General features: G+C 41.7%; 2 protein-coding genes across 7 annotated transcripts in view; one reads left to right on the forward strand and one right to left on the reverse strand.

Moving 5' to 3' along the window:
- The window catches only part of nav2b (neuron navigator 2b), a 184,295-nt gene extending 173,714 nt beyond the window's left edge, over positions 1 to 10,581 (forward strand). For all 6 annotated transcript variants that reach the window (XM_045688409.1, XM_014125528.2, XM_045688406.1 and 3 more), the window contains 12 exons: positions 959 to 1,112; positions 1,785 to 1,935; positions 2,059 to 2,156; positions 2,261 to 2,356; positions 2,626 to 2,794; positions 3,011 to 3,249; positions 3,553 to 3,707; positions 3,899 to 3,970; positions 4,228 to 4,424; positions 4,666 to 4,784; positions 8,025 to 8,228; positions 8,495 to 10,581. In XM_045688409.1, coding sequence (XP_045544365.1) covers positions 959 to 1,112; positions 1,785 to 1,935; positions 2,059 to 2,156; positions 2,261 to 2,356; positions 2,626 to 2,794; positions 3,011 to 3,249; positions 3,553 to 3,707; positions 3,899 to 3,970; positions 4,228 to 4,424; positions 4,666 to 4,784; positions 8,025 to 8,228; positions 8,495 to 8,629 — 1,789 coding nt within the window. In that variant the 3' untranslated portion in view covers positions 8,630 to 10,581. The remainder of the gene's footprint in view (positions 1 to 958; positions 1,113 to 1,784; positions 1,936 to 2,058; positions 2,157 to 2,260; positions 2,357 to 2,625; positions 2,795 to 3,010; positions 3,250 to 3,552; positions 3,708 to 3,898; positions 3,971 to 4,227; positions 4,425 to 4,665; positions 4,785 to 8,024; positions 8,229 to 8,494) is intronic.
- A 725-nt stretch (positions 10,582 to 11,306) lies between these two features.
- On the reverse strand, positions 11,307 to 16,072 carry dbx1b (developing brain homeobox 1b). The gene is made up of 4 exons (XM_014125534.2): positions 15,537 to 16,072; positions 15,212 to 15,316; positions 12,092 to 12,294; positions 11,307 to 11,923 (listed from the first exon to the last, which is right to left on the reverse strand). The coding sequence occupies exons 1-4, from the start codon at positions 15,901 to 15,903 to the stop codon at positions 11,606 to 11,608; spliced, it is 993 nt and encodes a 330-aa protein (XP_013981009.1). The 5' UTR covers positions 15,904 to 16,072; the 3' UTR covers positions 11,307 to 11,605.
- Between the last annotated feature and the right edge of the window lie 852 nt (positions 16,073 to 16,924).

Here is a 16,924-nt window from a genome sequence, read left to right on the forward strand (position 1 = left end):
TTAATTTTGAGTGTGACTCCAAATCTAGACCTCCATGGGTTGATAAATTGGATTTCCATTGATTATTTTTGTGTGATTTTGTTGTCAGCACATTCAACTATGTAAAGATAAAAGTATTTAATAAGATTACTTCATTCATTCAGATCTAGGATGTGTTATTTTAGTGTTCCCTTTATTTTTTTGAGCAGTGATATATATATATATATATATATATATATATATATATATATATATACACCAGTACCCCATATACACCATTAACCCCTATATACCAGTACCACAAGCATAGCTGTGTGTGTGTGTGATCATTAGAGACTGCATGGCCTTGTTGTTTTAGTCCCTAGTTGGATGTTTGTATTGAATCTGTCCCTCTCTTGTCCATCTGTCTGTGTTTCTCTAGCCCCATTCTCTCTCCCCTGCCTGTTAGTGGGCTGGCCGGGGTGGTAGCACTGGGGTGTTGAGGACTGGGTCTCTGGCTCGGTAATAGAATGTGAATAACATCTGTAAACCCCCATTCACTTTATGATCAGTTCTGATGATGGATAATCCTAACAAATGGCCTTGATGCACCAAGTGATTATCTAACCAATTCATCTCAACTTCATCACTCATGCCTGTTGTGCTATTGAAACTAGAATGAAGGAGCCAATCACACATCCTTCACAGGACCTTGATCTTGTCCTGTTTACTATTGCCTGATTGCCTGGACCCCTATCTACAACACAGTGATTCAGTGCCTCTGGATTAACTTGGAATAAGCAACAATATTTCTTGGCAGTGACAACACATGTACTTGTATAGCATGTTACTGAGCTTTTGATCACTGTATGAAAAGGATAATTGTCTGATAATTTTCTGCAAGAGAATGTGCTTCATGGGATTTTCTGGGGATGTGCTCTTGAGGACTGGCCTTCTGTATAACCCTGAACTGACCAAACTGTCTATGTCTTGTCTGCAGGATCTCAGAGTACACAGACAGCGAGGCGGAGAAGGTGATGGGGCTCCGCAGTGAGCTCCGAGACAAGGAGATGAAGCTGACTGACATACGCCTGGAGGCCCTCAGCTCCGCCCACCAGCTGGACCAGCTCAGGGAGTCCATGAACCGCATGCAGGTGAGGATGACCATATGACCAATGACATAGGACATGATGAGGGCCTGGAGTTTTCCCTGACCTTGTGACCTGGGGAAAACTCCACACCCTATAAATGACCACTCAAACATTGGCCATCACAAAGCACATCAAATAGAAAGTGGTGAGATGCTTTGGGCTGTGTTTGACCTGGTGTGTTCTGACCTGGTGTGTTCTAACCTGGTGTGTTCTGACCTGGTGTGTTCTGACCTGGTGTGTTCTGACCTGGTGTGTTCTGACCTGGTGTGTTCTAACCTGGTGTGTTCTAACCTGGTGTGTTCTGACCTGGTGTGTTCTGACCTGGTGTGTTCTAACCTGGTGTGTTCTAACCTGGTGTGTTCTGACCTGGTGTGTTCTAACCTGGTGTGTTTGACCTGGTGTGTTCTAACCTGGTGTGTTCTGACCTGGTGTGTTCTGACCTGGTGTGTTCTAACCTGGTGTGTTCTGACCTGGTGTGTTCTAACCTGGTGTGTTCTAACCTGGTGTGTTCTGACCTGGTGTGTTCTGACCTGGTGTGTTCTGACCTGGTGTGTTCTGACCTGGTGTGTTCTAACCTGGTGTGTTCTAACCTGGTGTGTTCTGACCTGGTGTGTTCTGACCTGGTGTGTTCTGACCTGGTGTGTTCTGACCTGGTGTGTTCTAACCTGTCCTCAGGGTGAGATGGAGAGGCTGAAGACCGAGAATCACTGCTTGAAGATGGAGAGTCAGGGCAGCTGCAGCAGAGCAGCCTCACAGGCCTCAGTGGCCTCACCCTCAGCCGGCCAGTCAAAGCACGGCCTCGCCCTAACAGAGTCCACCAGCCTCGGTAAGAGTGAGTGTGTGAGTAAGTGATCGAAGTGTGCGTGCGTGCCTGTGCGTGTTTATGTGTGTGTGTGATTGTTTGTAGTCCGGTTTGCAGTAGTCAACATCTATGTCCCTGTCTCTGTAGACATGCTGTTGGAGGACAACGGGGACGGTAGCTCACGGAAAGAAGGACAACACGTCAAGGTGGTCGTAACTCTGGATGAGGACACCAAGTGGAAAGAGGTACCAAACTTCTTACATTTCCAAGTCACAAAACATTACAATGGCTACCAAATAATGTATGACTGTGCCCATATTTGTCCTTAATATCGTATCTTATTTTATAGGACCGTAGACCTCGTCAGTTCCTGATTGGTTGCATTGGTGTCAGTGGGAAAACTAAGTGGGATGTGCTTGATGGGGTGGTCAGACGTCTCTTCAAGGTAAATCAACAGGCACTAAAAACTCTGGTAGAGGAGTGACTAGTTACACCTGTATTTGATGTGTGATTGGTCCCTGTTCCTGTATCTGATTATTTAATTGGTCGCTGGTCTTGTATCTGATAATGTCATTGGTCCCAGGTCCTGTATCTGATAATGTGATTGGTCCCTGGTCCTGTATCTGAAGATGTGATTAGTCCCTGCTCTTGTAGCTGATGTGTGATTGGTCCCTTGTCTTGAATCTGATTTGTGATTGGTCCCTGGTCCTGCAGGAGTACATCATCCATGTGGACCCAGTCAGCCAGCTGGGTCTAAACTCAGACAGTGTCCTGGGCTATAGCATCGGGGACATCCATCGCACCAGTGGGGCTGATACCCCTGAACTCCTGCCCTGTGGATACCTTGTTGGAGATAGTGACACCATCTCTGTCTCCCTCAAAGGTATGGGCAAGAATGGACCTCTGTGCAAAGTTTAAAAAATGAGAACTATGCCCCTATCACTCCTGTTATTTTTGCTAGTAGTCACAATTTAAATAAATCTGAGCCCTGTAATTAAAAGCTGTCTGGATCAGCGAATAACAAAACAATGAAGTGAATTTAAAAAAAGTTTACGTATCCTTTAACGTATATGTGTCCTGTGCTGCCACCTGCCTGCAGGTGTGTGTGATGAGCATAGCCTGGACAGCCTGGTATTCGAGACACTGATTCCCAAGCCCCTGCTGCAGCGCTACGTGTCCCAGCTGCATGACCACGGCAGGATCATCCTGTCTGGCCCCAGCGGCACTGGGAAGAGCTTCCTGGCCAGCCGGTTGGCCGAACACATGGTGCTGAGGGAGGGGAGAGAGGTCACCGATGGGACCATTGCCACGTTCAACGTAGACCACAAGTCAAGCAAGGTCTGTCAAACACTATCATGACTCATATGTAGGAATAACCTTTACCATGGGATACTTTCTGTATGAGAGCAGAGGTGCCAGAATCTAACCCTAATGAGTATAGCTATATGAGAGAGGACATTACCAAATGGAAATGCTTATTCCTCCTTACATGTGAACTGTTGTGAGGATACAGTAATTGGAAAACATGTTTGATATGTCATTAGTAATGTATCTGTGGTATTTTAGAGGCTGTATGGGGAATCATTGTGTGGTTAATGTGGAAATGTTCAACTCTGTAGTCTGTCTGTTGCTGGTGTCCAGGAGCTGTGTCAGTACCTGTCTAACCTGGCTGACCAGTGTAATAGTACGAGTCATGGGGTGAACATGCCCCTGGTGGTCATACTGGACAACCTGCACCGCAGCAGCTCCCTGGGAGAGGTCTTCAATGGCCTGCTCAGCTGCAAGCACCACCACTGGTCAGTACACACACACACACACACACACACACACACACACACACACACACACACACACACACACACACACACACACACACACACACACACACACACACACACACACACACACACACACATATATACACACACATAAAAACATTTGTATTTGTGTGACACTCCTAAATCCTCAATTACTTGTTTTTTCACAGTCCTTATATCATTGGAACAATGAATCAGGCTACATCGACCACTCCCAACCTCCAGCTTCATCATAACTTCAAGTACATCATATCCTATCATTTCTTATGTGTTACTGTATTTTTTCAGTAAACAATTAATGTGGTATGATGTCATCTCTATTCTGAAATGTAAAATTGTATTTGTGTGACTTGTCATGTAGACCCCACAAGAGGGCAGTATTTCTAAATTGATGGATTGATATCTCTGTTCTCTGCCTAACCTGATAAGAGGTCTATTTGAACAGTAACTGATCATCCTCTACACTGTTGTCTGGTTCCTGTGTGGGTGTCCTGTCTAGGTGGGTGCTGTGTGCCAACCATACTGAACCAGTGAAGGGCTTCCTGGGTCGGTTCCTGAGGAGGAGGCTGATGGAGACAGAGATCAGCAGCCGACAGCGCAATGCAGAGCTGGTGAGGATCATCGAGTGGATCCCTACTGTCTGGCATCACCTCAACCGCTTCCTGGAGTCCCACAGCTCCTCGGACGTCACCATCGGTAAGATCCACTAAAAATCACATTTTCTTTTCTTTTTTCCCGACATTATCTGGCCAAGTTGTTTTACATTATGACGTAAGAGATGGATGAATAGATATTTAACTGTGCCTGAATGAATGCATGCTTTTCTATTGTCTATCTGAAATGTGTCAATATAGAAAACATATATGGGACAAGATTGAAGGTTCTATTGAATGAAATAGATGTTTTGTTGACATGTGTCTCTCTATCTTCCTCCCAGGGCCCCGCCTCTTCCTGTCCTGCCCCATGGATGTGGAGGGATCCAGAGTGTGGTTCACAGATCTGTGGAACTATTCCATCATTCCCTACATGCTGGAGGCTATCCGAGAGGGGCTACAGGTACTGTAAAATGACATAACGCTGGAAATGTGGCATCAATTCATATTTGCAGTAGAACAAGGCCTTTGAATGATGGTTAGTAACTAACACACCTACACAGAGAGATGCAATACATGCATGTATATAATAAGCCCCCCACACACACATATATATATATATATATATATAGTACCAGTCAAAGTTTAGACCTACCTACTCATTCAAAGGTTTTTCTTTATTTTACTATTTTCTACATTGTAGAATAATAGTGAAGACATCAAATCTATGAAATAACACATATGGAATCATGTAGTAACCAAAAGAGTGTTAAACAAATCAAAATATATTTTATATTTGAGATTCTTCAAAGTAGCCACCCTTTGCCTTGATGACAGCTTTGCACACTCTTGGCATTCTCTCAACCAGCTTCATTGAATGCATTTCAATTAACAGGTGTGCCTTGTTAAAAGTTAATTTGTGGAATTTCTTTCCTTCTTAATGCGTTTGAGCCAGTCAGTTATGTTGTGACAAGGTAGGGGTGGTATACAGAAGATATTATGGCAAGAACAGCTCAAATAAGCAAAGCGAAAGTACAGTCCATCATTACTTTAAGACATGAAGGTCAGGCAATCTGGAAAATGTCAAGAACTTTGAAAGTTTCTTCAAGTGCAGTAGCAAAAACCATCAAGCGCTATGATGAAACTGGCTCTCAATGAGGACCACAACAGGAAAGCATGACCCAGAGTTACCTCTGCTGCAGAGGATATGTTCATTCGAGTTACCAGCCTCAGAAATTGCAGCCCAAATAAATGCTTCACAGAGTTCAAGTAACAGACACATCTCAACTGACTGCGTGAATCAGCCCTTCATGGTCGAATTTCTGCAAAGAAACCACAACTAAAGGACACCAATAATAAGAAGAGACTTGCTTGGGCCAAGAAACACAAGAATGGACATTAGACCTGTGGAAATCTATCCTTTGGTCTAATGAATCCAAATGTGATATTTTTGGTTCCAACCGCTGTGTCTTTGTGAGACGCAGAATAGGTGAATGGATGATCTCTGCATGTGTGGTTCCCACCGTGAAGCATGGAGGAGGTGGTGTGATGGTGTGGGGGTGCTTTGCTGGTGATACTGTCAGTGATTTATTTAAAGTTCAAGGCACACTTAACCAGCATGGCTACCATAGCATTATGCAGCAATACGCCATCCCATCTGGTTTGGGCTTAGTGGGACTTTAATTTGTTGTTCAACAGGACAATGACCCAACACACCTCCAGGCTATGTAAGGGCTATTTGACCAAAAAAGAGAGTGATGAAGTGCTGCATCAGATGACCTGGCCTCCACAATCAACCTATCTCAACCCAATTGAGATGGTTTGGGATGAGTTGGACCGTAGAGTGAAGGAAAAGCAGCCAACAAGTGCTCCGCATATGTGGGAACTCCTTCAAGACTGTTGGAAAAGCATTCCAGGTGAAGCTGGTTGAGAGAATGCCAAAAGCGTGCAAAGCTATCATCAAGGCAAAGGGTGTCTATTTGAAGAATCTAAAATATATTTTTTTGTTTAACCTCTTACATCTAGACGTTCCGCTAGCGGAACACCTGCTCCAATATCCAATGATAGGCGTGGCGCGAATTACAAATTCCTCAAAAATATAAAAACTTCAATTTTTCAAACATATGACTATTTCACAGCATTTTAAAGACAAGACTCTCCTTTATCTAACCACACTGTCCGATTTCAAAAAGGCTTTACAGCGAAAGCAAAACATTAGATTATGTCAGCAGAGTACCAAGCCAGAAATAATCAGACACCCATTTTTCAAGCTAGCATATAATGTCACAAAAACCCAGAAGACAGCTAAATGCAGCACTAACCTTTGATGATCTTCATCAGATGACACACCTAGGACATTATGTTAAACAATACATGCATGTTTTGTTCAATCAAGTTCATATTTATATAAAAAAACAGCTTTTTACATTAGCATGTGACGTTCAGAACTAGCATACCCCCCGCAAACTTCCGGGGAATTTGCTAACAATTTACTAAATTACTCACGATAAACGTTCACAAAAAGCATAACAATTATTTTAAGAATTATAGATACAGAACTCCTCTATGCACTCGATATGTCCGATTTTAAAATAGCTTTTTGGTGAAAGCACATTGTGCAATATTCTAAGTACATAGCCCAGCCATCATGGGCTAGCTATTTAGACACCCGGCAAGTTTAGCCTTCACCAAAATCAGATTTACTATTATAAAAGTTTGATTACCTTTTGTTGTCTTCGTCAGAATGCACTCCCAGGACTGCTACTTCAATAACAAATGTTGGTTTGGTCCAAAATAATCCATCGTTATATCCGAATAGCGGCGTTTTGTTCGTGCGTCCCAGACACTATCCGAAATGGTAAATCAGGGTCGCGCGCATGGCGCAATTCGTGACAAAAAAATTCTAAATATTCCATTACCGTACTTCGAAGCATGTCAACCGCTGTTTAAAATCAATTTTTATGCAATTTATCTCGTAAAAAAGCGATAATATTCCGACCGGGAATCTCCTTTTCGGCAAACAGAGGAAAAATCACAAAGACGGGGGCAGCCAGGGCACGCACCTAAGCCCACAGTCCCTTGATCGGCCACTTGAGAAAGGCGATAATGTGTTTCAGCCTGGGGCTGGGATGACAAAATTCAGCTTTTTCCCGGGCTCTGAGCGCCCATGGAAGACGTAGGAAGTGTCACGTTAGAGCAGAGATCCTTTGTAAAAGATAGAGATGGCAAAGAAGTTCAAGAAATGGTCAGACAGGCCACTTCCTGTAAAGGAATCTCTCAGGTTTTGACCTGCCATTTGAGTTCTGTTATACTCACAGACACCATTCAAACAGTTTTAGAAACTTTGGAGTGTTTTCTATCCAAAGCCAATAATTATATGCATATGCTAGTTACTGGGCAGGAGTAGTAACCAGATTAAATCGGGTACGTTTTTTATCCAGCCGTGAAAATACTGCCCCCTAGCCATAACAGGTTAACACTTTTTTGGTTACTACATGATTCCATATGTGTTATTTCGTAGTTTTGATGTCTTTACTATTATTCTACAATGTAGGAAATAGTACAAATAAAGAAAAACCCTTGAAGGAGTAGGTGTGTCCTAACTTTTGACTGGTACTGTGTATATATACTGTTTTTAAGGAAAATCACTCATCGCATGATTCTAACCGAGTCGTCTCTGTCTGTCGACCTGTCTGTCTCCTAGCTGTATGGGAGGAGAGCTCCATGGGAGGACCCAGCACAGTGGGTGATGGAGAGCTATCCCTGGGCAGCCAGCCCCCTGCAGCACGAATGGACCCAGCTGCTGAAGCTCCGGCCAGTGGACGTGGGATTCGATGGATACTCCATCTCCAAAGACGGCTGTCCCAGCAAGCAGCTTCCCCAGGGAGACACTAACGAAGACCCCCTGGTAAGTGAATTATAATCCCTACCTCATGATAGCCTTTCTGACAATCTTTATCCCAAATATCAGTTCGATTTGGAAATATTCAAGAAAGTCTGTTACCAGTGGTCTGTATGGATAAAGGTTTCACTTGATGTTTGTATCCAAGATCAAAGTCGTTCATTACGGTGCTTTTAAAGACTATCTACTGTCCTATTGATGCTTTTATGGTTAGCATCGGTGTCTTTATGTAGGTGACAACCTATCTGACCTCTGACCTCTAATCTCCACAGATGAACATGCTGATGAAGCTAAAGGAAGCGGCCCACTGCTCCGCCAGCACTCAGAGCTACGACAGCGACTCCAACAGCAACCAGGATCACCATGACAACACCGTGCTGGACTTATCACTGGAGTCCACACTATGAGACTCACTGGGTCAGATAATACTCACTGTGGCTGGGACACATCCTAACTTGAGATACCTTTGTGTTAATCATCCATTGACATCAATGGGAGACTGATATGAGGTTATGTATTTGAAGTTAGAATTTGGACCTCTGTGATTTCATATCTTTAGGCAGACATATTACATAATAGTTGGAACTCACTACTTTCCAAAAAGGGTTCTTCAAAGGGTTCTCCTATGGGGACAACCGAAGAACACTTTTAGGTTCTAGATGGCACCTTTTTTTCCTAAGAGTGTAGGCCTTACAGGGCTATCAAATTCCGGTCCTGAAGGGATGAAATACTTCTGTTTTTTTATCCTTTCCTTCTAATTCAGATCTGGAAACCACTTGAATACAATTAACTACCAGGTAGAAACAAAAAATAAATAAATGTTTTGCCCCTCCAGGACTGGAATTTAATAGCCTTGGGCCATACTGGGTGCTGGTAACCCAAGATGAAAATCCCAGTCAAAGTTCAATAACCTGAATAATTTCAACTCAGTACTCTACTATTTCCAGTGTTTATTATGAGTCTGTTTACAATCACAGGCAAAGACAGTCAACTATATAAATAAATGACAGAGCTTATGAGACGTCAAACCGGTTGCCTTGACTGTGACCTAACCTAGGCTATAGCTTATGTGGTTCAAACTGAGTAGCAATAACTGGATATACATTCACTCAGCTGCATAGAGCTTGACCTGTGTGCATTTTCTTAGTGAAGAGGCACACACCATGGTGGACATATTTTTTATGCTTAACTTTCAAATGATGCCTTGCTACTTTTCTAACAACGGTAGCATGCCTTTAATGAACATGATTTCTATAGTCTGTGCAGAGTTTAGGTGCTGGCTGCTAGCTTGTTCAGACTTTGATGAAAACACATCCTTTCTGTGCACCTAGCGGGTGGAAAATAGGTCTAGGCTTTTGTTAGGGATTTTTTTTAAATCAGTGATACATATAGGATTTTGGTGCTCTGCTTGGGAAAATGTGAACTTATTGACAGAAAATGTTTTTTATATATTACCTCATGAGCGTTTCAAACAGTATCCCAACAGTGCTTGTTTGTCTTTTGTTCAGCTCAAAACGGAGCGCAATCCCTGCATGAAATGTTTCAACCCAGTGTTTCTCTTATAGAGGCACTTTGGACATGTAGACCCACATCTGAAAGGTCCCAGTCTAGAAAAGGATCAGAGCGACTGCATGGCTTTGAGACAGAGGCTGGCGTGTCTAGTCGTTCACTCTGGAGAATTAGCGCCAGGGCCATTTGCATCAAGTGTTAATGGGATCCTCAGTGTTGCTGTATTGGAGTGACTAGGATTTATTCCCTCATAAAATTGAGTTTTTTCAGAGTGGCTACAAGGTAGCACTTTTGTTGCTCCCCCTCACAAGGTCCCCATTATCTGCCAGTGTTGTTGCTGTTCATCCTCTGAGTGTTCTTGGAAACAAATGCTATGCAAATTTCATTTGGGATTTTAGACTAAAGCCAAAACAAAAATTCACTTCCATTTTTACGTATTGTCAAGAGTTGTATTGTAAGTTCATTGATCTGTGAATATTTTTGTGAGGTTTGTATTTTCACTACCATATCTTTCTGAATTGTAAAGGGTGATGCAAGCACAAATAGAAAATGTTTGTTTTTATTTTATTTTTCCCACAAAGTTTGGATGTTGGAATGTTGTGAAAAAGGTGTGCTATTGGATCTAGTTTTTAATAATTATTTGATATGTACATTTTGCTTATGTACATTTTTTTATGTAAAGATGTAAATATTTTATATGAATACCACGTTTTGAAACCATTTTCTAGAAATCTTGTACAGAAATAGAGAGTAGTAATTTGTGTACAGTTTGGTTTACTCTATAGATTGTATGTTGTCAATAATAGATGTGAAATATCATAAAACTGTGAGAATAAATCTGGTCACGATACTGTACTTTTCATTTTTTTTGTATTCAGAGAAATCCTCTAAATCAGTGTAAGTTATTTTAAATGCAAAAAGTTTTATTTGACCTCATGTGGTTTTAAATATTGTTCAGCAATGTTCAGTGTGTTAAGCCCAGTTCCATTGTCTCAATTTTCTGTTATTATTTACGCTACCTATGTAATTTTCTGTCATTGTTTAGGCTACCTATGTAATTTTCTGTCATTGTTTAGGCTACCTATGTAATTTTCTGTCATTATTTAGGCTACCTATGTGACTGGTATGTCCTCCGGTCTATACCCCTGTATACCCCTATACCTGCCATCTGTACAGTAGAAATGTGTACAACCAGAATGGAGGGCCACAGTGACTGCACTTTTTCATTGTCAGTTTTAAGACAATGGAAGACAATGCGTTCTTTCATACTGACCTGTCTTTCATATTAGAACAGCAGTGACACACCTCATCTATCATTGTCTTCTTTTTGTAGTTGAAATATAATGAATCCTATTGACATTCAGTAATTATTTATTAAGTGTTATTGTGTTTTGTTGGACCATTGTCAAGAAAGCAGAAGTTGTTCTTTACATTTTCTAGTTTTATTTGAAAAAAATACTCTCAAAATACAAACATTTAAACAAAGCATACAAATAATATATGTATTTTTAAGTTATACATTGAACATAGATTAAAGACATTGCATCTAATGTAATAGCATTGTAGTCAGGTATAATCCACTTGGTATAAAATGCCCTTTACAAAATATTGTACAAAATATGGTACAAAGGGTAAAAGCTGCAAAAATACGTCAAATTTGCTCGATAAGTACCAAATATCTGCCACAACCAATATGACCCCCTACATTTAACATATAGGAGAATTGGTTATATCACAGACAAATAGGCTATGTGTTCAAATTAAAGAATGCATGGGTCTCATTTGGGTAATAATGTCTATATACAATATATGTGACAATATACAGTATGTGTTTAAACAACTTTATATAAGCATAATGTATGTGTGATGCACAACTAAGACACTGTAATCTCTTCATCCTCTGATTCTGAGAAGTCGGAGTGCTTGCTGGAGTTGGAAGGCGAAGAGAGGTGCGACTCCACACTGTTCAAAAGTTCGCGCTCTGATGGAGAGTGGCAGAAGGCTGAGCGCGGGCTGTCCCGCCTGAACGCATCCACCTCCTCCTCGCAGGACTTCTTCCCGACGTCACTGAGGTCTGGGTGGGGGTTCATTTTAGTTGGAAGGGTTTGTTCCCGGCAACCTCCGGACGACAACAACTCCCTCTCTTTGGAATTGCGCCATTTCATTCTTCGGTTTTGGAACCATATTTTCACCTTGAAAAATACATGAAATATTATTAGGCTATCTAATAGGCCTAATGGTTGATTCTAATAACAGTAGTATAACATACCAGTAATAATCCCAAAATAGGCCTAGCCTATATTAAGATTATGTTTTGTATTGATCTGGGCCTAAATTACTATTCACTTTTTATTTTTTACCTGTGAGTCTTTTAGCCCAAGTTTTGCAGCCAGCTTCTTTCTGTCTGGTTTGCTGATGTATTTCTGTTTCTGAAACATTTTCTCCAGGGCTTTGCGCTGGACATCAGAGAACACTGCCCGTCGGAGCATCCCCCTCCTGGGCTTTCCTCTTGCAGCCAGCGGCCATGAAAAGGTACCAGGGATAGGAACCACTGAAGACGATGCTAAAATATTTTTCAAAACAACATACCATTAGCATTGCATCATGTCAGTCAAGAAAATACACACATAGGCTAAGTGAATGTGAAAGTAGGCTAGCCTGGCCTTTTCTTCAGCGAGTGGGTGGAGGGGTTAAAGGTGCATATAAGATAATTATTTCGTAGTTTAAACCAAAGTCTCTCTTTAAGATCCGAAATGCAGTCCGTTTGAGTGAATTGGCACGAAGCAGCTAATTAGCACATTGCTTGGTCCCTTATAGCATTGGTATGGTAAAAAGGCAGAGTATCCCTTTTGAAAGCCCCAATGAAAGATAGAGTAGCTAATGAAGCGTGAACGGTAATTGTGTAGTAATGAACTAACTGAAAAAAGGCTTAGGACAGGCCGCTAAAGCCATATATTACTGCAACAAAAGAGATCTACACTTTCAAACTAATCACAACTGTCTGCATGCCAAGATCATTTGGAGAATACTGATGGCTGGGCCCTATTTTTGCCACACATCCTTTTCATTAAATACGAAAAGCTATGAGGCTGAAGTTGTTTTGTTGCTCTCAAAAGAATCTGTCTCTAAATCCAGATCTGCACCTTATCCATTTTAGATTATTTTCATCGTCTTTATTGTTGGCTATTCGAAAGACAATTTATGTGTGAATTCACTATAACTTCGGGAAATAATAAGCCTATATTCTTAATCTTGAAATATACTGTATAACAGAGAGCACTGTAGCATTAGACGGGCCCGTAGCCTATCATTAGATTTTACTTGCACGACTCCAGGCTACTGTGCTATCTACAGTGCCTTGAAAAAGTATTCATCCCCCTTGGCGTTTTTCCTATTTTGTTGCATTAAAACCTGTAATTTAAACAGATTTTTGTTTAGATTTCATTTAATGGACATACACAAAATAGTCCAAATTGGTGAAGTGAAATTACAAAAATGACTTGTTAAAAAAATATATAAAAAAACGGTAAAGTGGTGCGTGCATATGTATTCACCCCCTTTGCTATGAAGCCCCTAAATAAGATCTGGTGCCACCAATTACCTTCAGAAGTCACATAATTAGTTAAATAAAGTCCACCTGTGTGCAATCTAAGTGTCACATGATCTGTCACATGATCTCAGTATATATACACACCTGTTCTGAAAGGCCCTAGAGTCTGCAACACCACTAAGCAAGGGGTACCACCAAGCAAGCGGCACCATGAAGACCAAGGAGCTCTCCAAACAGGTCAGGAACAAAGTTGTGGAGAAGTACAGATCAGGGTTGCGTTATAAAAAAATATCAGGAACTTTGAACATCACACGGAACATCATTAAATCCATTATTAAAAAATGGAAAGAATATGGCACCACAACAAACCTGCCAAGAGAGGGCCACCCACCAAAACTCACAGACCAGGCAAGGAGGGCATTAATCAGAGAGACAACAAAGAGACCAAAGATAACCTTGAAGGAGCTGCAAAGCTCCACAGCGGAGATTGGAGTATCTGTCCAGAGGACCACTTTAATCCGTACACTCCACAGAGCTGGGCTTTACAGAAGAGTAGCCAGAAAAAGCCATTGCTTGAAGAAAAAAATATGCAAACACGTTTGGTGTTCAGCAAAAGGCATGTGGGAGACTCCCCAAACTTATGGAAGAAGGTACTCTGGTCAGATCAGACTAAAATTTAGATTTTTGGCCATCAAGGAAAATGCTATGTCTGGTGCAAACCCAACACCTCTCATCACCCCGAGAAAACCATCCCCACAGTGAAGCATGGTGGTGGCAGCATTATGCTGTGGGGATATTTTTCATCGCCAGGGACTGGGAAACTGGTCAGAATTGAAGGAATGATGGATGGTGCTAAATACAGGGAAATTCTTGAGGGAAACCTGTTTCAGTCTTCCAGAGATTTGAGACTGGGGTGGAGGTTCACCTTCCAGCTGGACAATGACCCTACGCATACTGCTAAAGCAACACTCGAGTGGATTAAGGGGAAACATTTAAATGTCTTGGAATGGCCTAGTCAAAGCCCAGACCTCAATCCAATTGAGAATCTGTGGTATGACTTAAAAATTGCTGTACACCAGCGGAACCCATCCAACTTGAAGGAGCTGGAGCAGTTTTGCCTTGAAGAATTGGCAAAAATCCCAGTGGCTAGATGTGCCAAGCTTATGGAGACATACCCCAAGAGACTTGCAGCTGTAATTGCTGCAAAAGGTGGCTCTACATAGTATTGACTTTGACTGTCTTATTTCTTGTTTGTTTCACAATAAAACAAAATTGCATCTTCAAAGTGGTAGGCATGTTGTGTAAATCAAATGATACAAACCAGGTTCCAGGTTGTAAGGCAACAAAATAGGAAAAATGCCAAGGGGGTGAATACTTTCGCAAGCCACTGTATTGTTAGCTAACTTTAGATTTCTCACGTCAGCATGATCCATAAACATGCATAACCCTCTATGTGGTCTTGTGAGAATATTGAAATAATGAATAGCCCCTAATGGGGAATTAGTCCATGACTGGTAAATGCCTATCAGCAGCATGTGTGTGGCTGCCGGAGGGAGCTGACCAATTAGTCATGGTGCTGAAAGCTTTGTGAGTTATCAGTAACTAAGTGCACTGGCTCGGTGGGAAAGAGAAGCAATGAAGAGACGCAAGCAGCTTCCTTGTGAGAGGGGATCCGCCTCAAATTTAGACCATGACAATTGCGGCTAATTTGTAGATTAGGGGAACCGGTGCAAAATGTCAGCAGTCCCTGCCTCTGCTAAATAGGGCATCAAATTGGCGAGACTGATTCCACGATGTTCTTCGGCTTCCAACCTCTGAACTAACGGTTGTATTGCCTCTAGATTCAACTAGTCAATGGCAGATTGTTTTAAGGCACAACGACATCAGCTGAATACATGGAGCATGACATCGGATTATTAAGTGGATTTACCTGGAAAATAGGATGCTCTGAGGAAGGGATGAAACGATCCGTCAAAATATGGCAGAGGGAAGGTTTTCCCGTGCATGGCATGATGCATTGAAGGTGTACGCGATGCTGTGATTCAAAATGAAAGAAAACATTGAATTAAATTACATTTACATTTACATGACTCATTTCGTTTTGTCAAATCATATAGGCCTAAAATATTGTGACACTACCCTCATAATCTCGATCCATGCATTACACAAATTCAAATCCCTGCGTAACAGGTGTCCTGTTTGTAAATGCTAAATAATGAAGTTTATATTAGCCTATACATTCCCAATAATCTCACCGTTTCTCGTTTCTGGTGCTAGGATGGCAGTAACTCCAAACTTCAGATAGTTAGGGTCGTTGTTGATGGAGAGTGAGTTCTGAGGAGAACCCGTTCTTGTCTGTGCTGAAGTGGTGATGACAGCTTGGTCAGTGTGGTGACTGCAGGTCAGCGTGGTGGCTCCTGATCCCGGGGGAGACACGCTGGGTAACGGGATCGTCCGGTGCAAGTAGCTCACTGGCCGGCTGATCCGCAACAGGTCCTCCACCAAAAAGCTTGAGTGGGCGGCGAACGCTGAATGCAAGGACTGGGGCAGAGAGTGAGCCGCAGGCGGTCGAAGTAGTCTGGGGTACATATCGGGAGCCGCAAGTGCACTAGGGAACATCATTGCTCCTTTTGGGTGGATAAGGAAAAGTAATTGTAAAGAGCCCTTTCTCACTGAATGAGTTTCCGTCGCCTATAGGATCCAAGTGGAAAGACTCACAGTTCTCTTCTGACCATTCCATTTAGAAGAAGCTTTTTATAGTGGACCGTTAGCAAAGCCTTTTCGAAACTGACAGTCAAACAATGAAGTTCAACAAAGTTCTCGACGTGAGTTTCTTTCAGGGGAAATTCAGTGCCTGCTGATTGGTTCGAAGAAGCAATTTATGATTGGATTAGACTTCATAAGCAAGCGCTAGACAATGTCCTTTTAACAAAGAAAGTGTAGTCATCAATTTTGCACACTGACCACTTCTTGGTATAGTTTTCACTGTGATAACGGTGGCAACACACAGAGACTAATTAAAGGTTATTTTTTAAAGGACTCCAACAACGTTTGTCTGTGAATAGAGGGTTTATAAAAAAGTGTCTATTAAATTCATTTGAGCACATAACAGCATAATGTCGTTAGTTTCGGGCTTGTGGGAGGAACTGTGAGAATATGGTGATTGCCTAATTTCTATTAGGATGCAATGTGAGACAATTTACATGACCACCAAAGTTGATTGTTAAATGCCATAATTGTAATTATTTATAAATATTATCCGCATTCACTTGTATTCAGAATATTGTTGTAATTAGGCTAGTGTTGTTGTTATTATTATTATTATTATTAGGCTTGTTGTTTTGTATGACCATTTTCCCTCGTAGCTCATTGAAACGGAGTTGAATTTTTTTTTGTAGCATAGCCTATTGGGTAGGATATTATGAGCACAATATGTCGTCTGTACCAGTCTGTTTTTCTCTGTGAAAATCAGACAGGCTTTAATGTCAGAATATTTAACTGGTGTGTTAAAAACTGTGAATCTGAGAGATCCCATTTCATGTCGCTGGTCCCGCTGAAAATAATGTGCAGCTCTGGCCATTGCGCTCTTATCCACTTATCCATGAAGTAACTGTCACCCTCAGCTGTTTTTTCTTTCTTACCC

Source organism: Salmo salar, chromosome ssa10 (assembly GCF_905237065.1).
Source record: "Salmo salar chromosome ssa10, Ssal_v3.1, whole genome shotgun sequence".
NCBI lineage: Eukaryota > Metazoa > Chordata > Actinopteri > Salmoniformes > Salmonidae > Salmo > Salmo salar.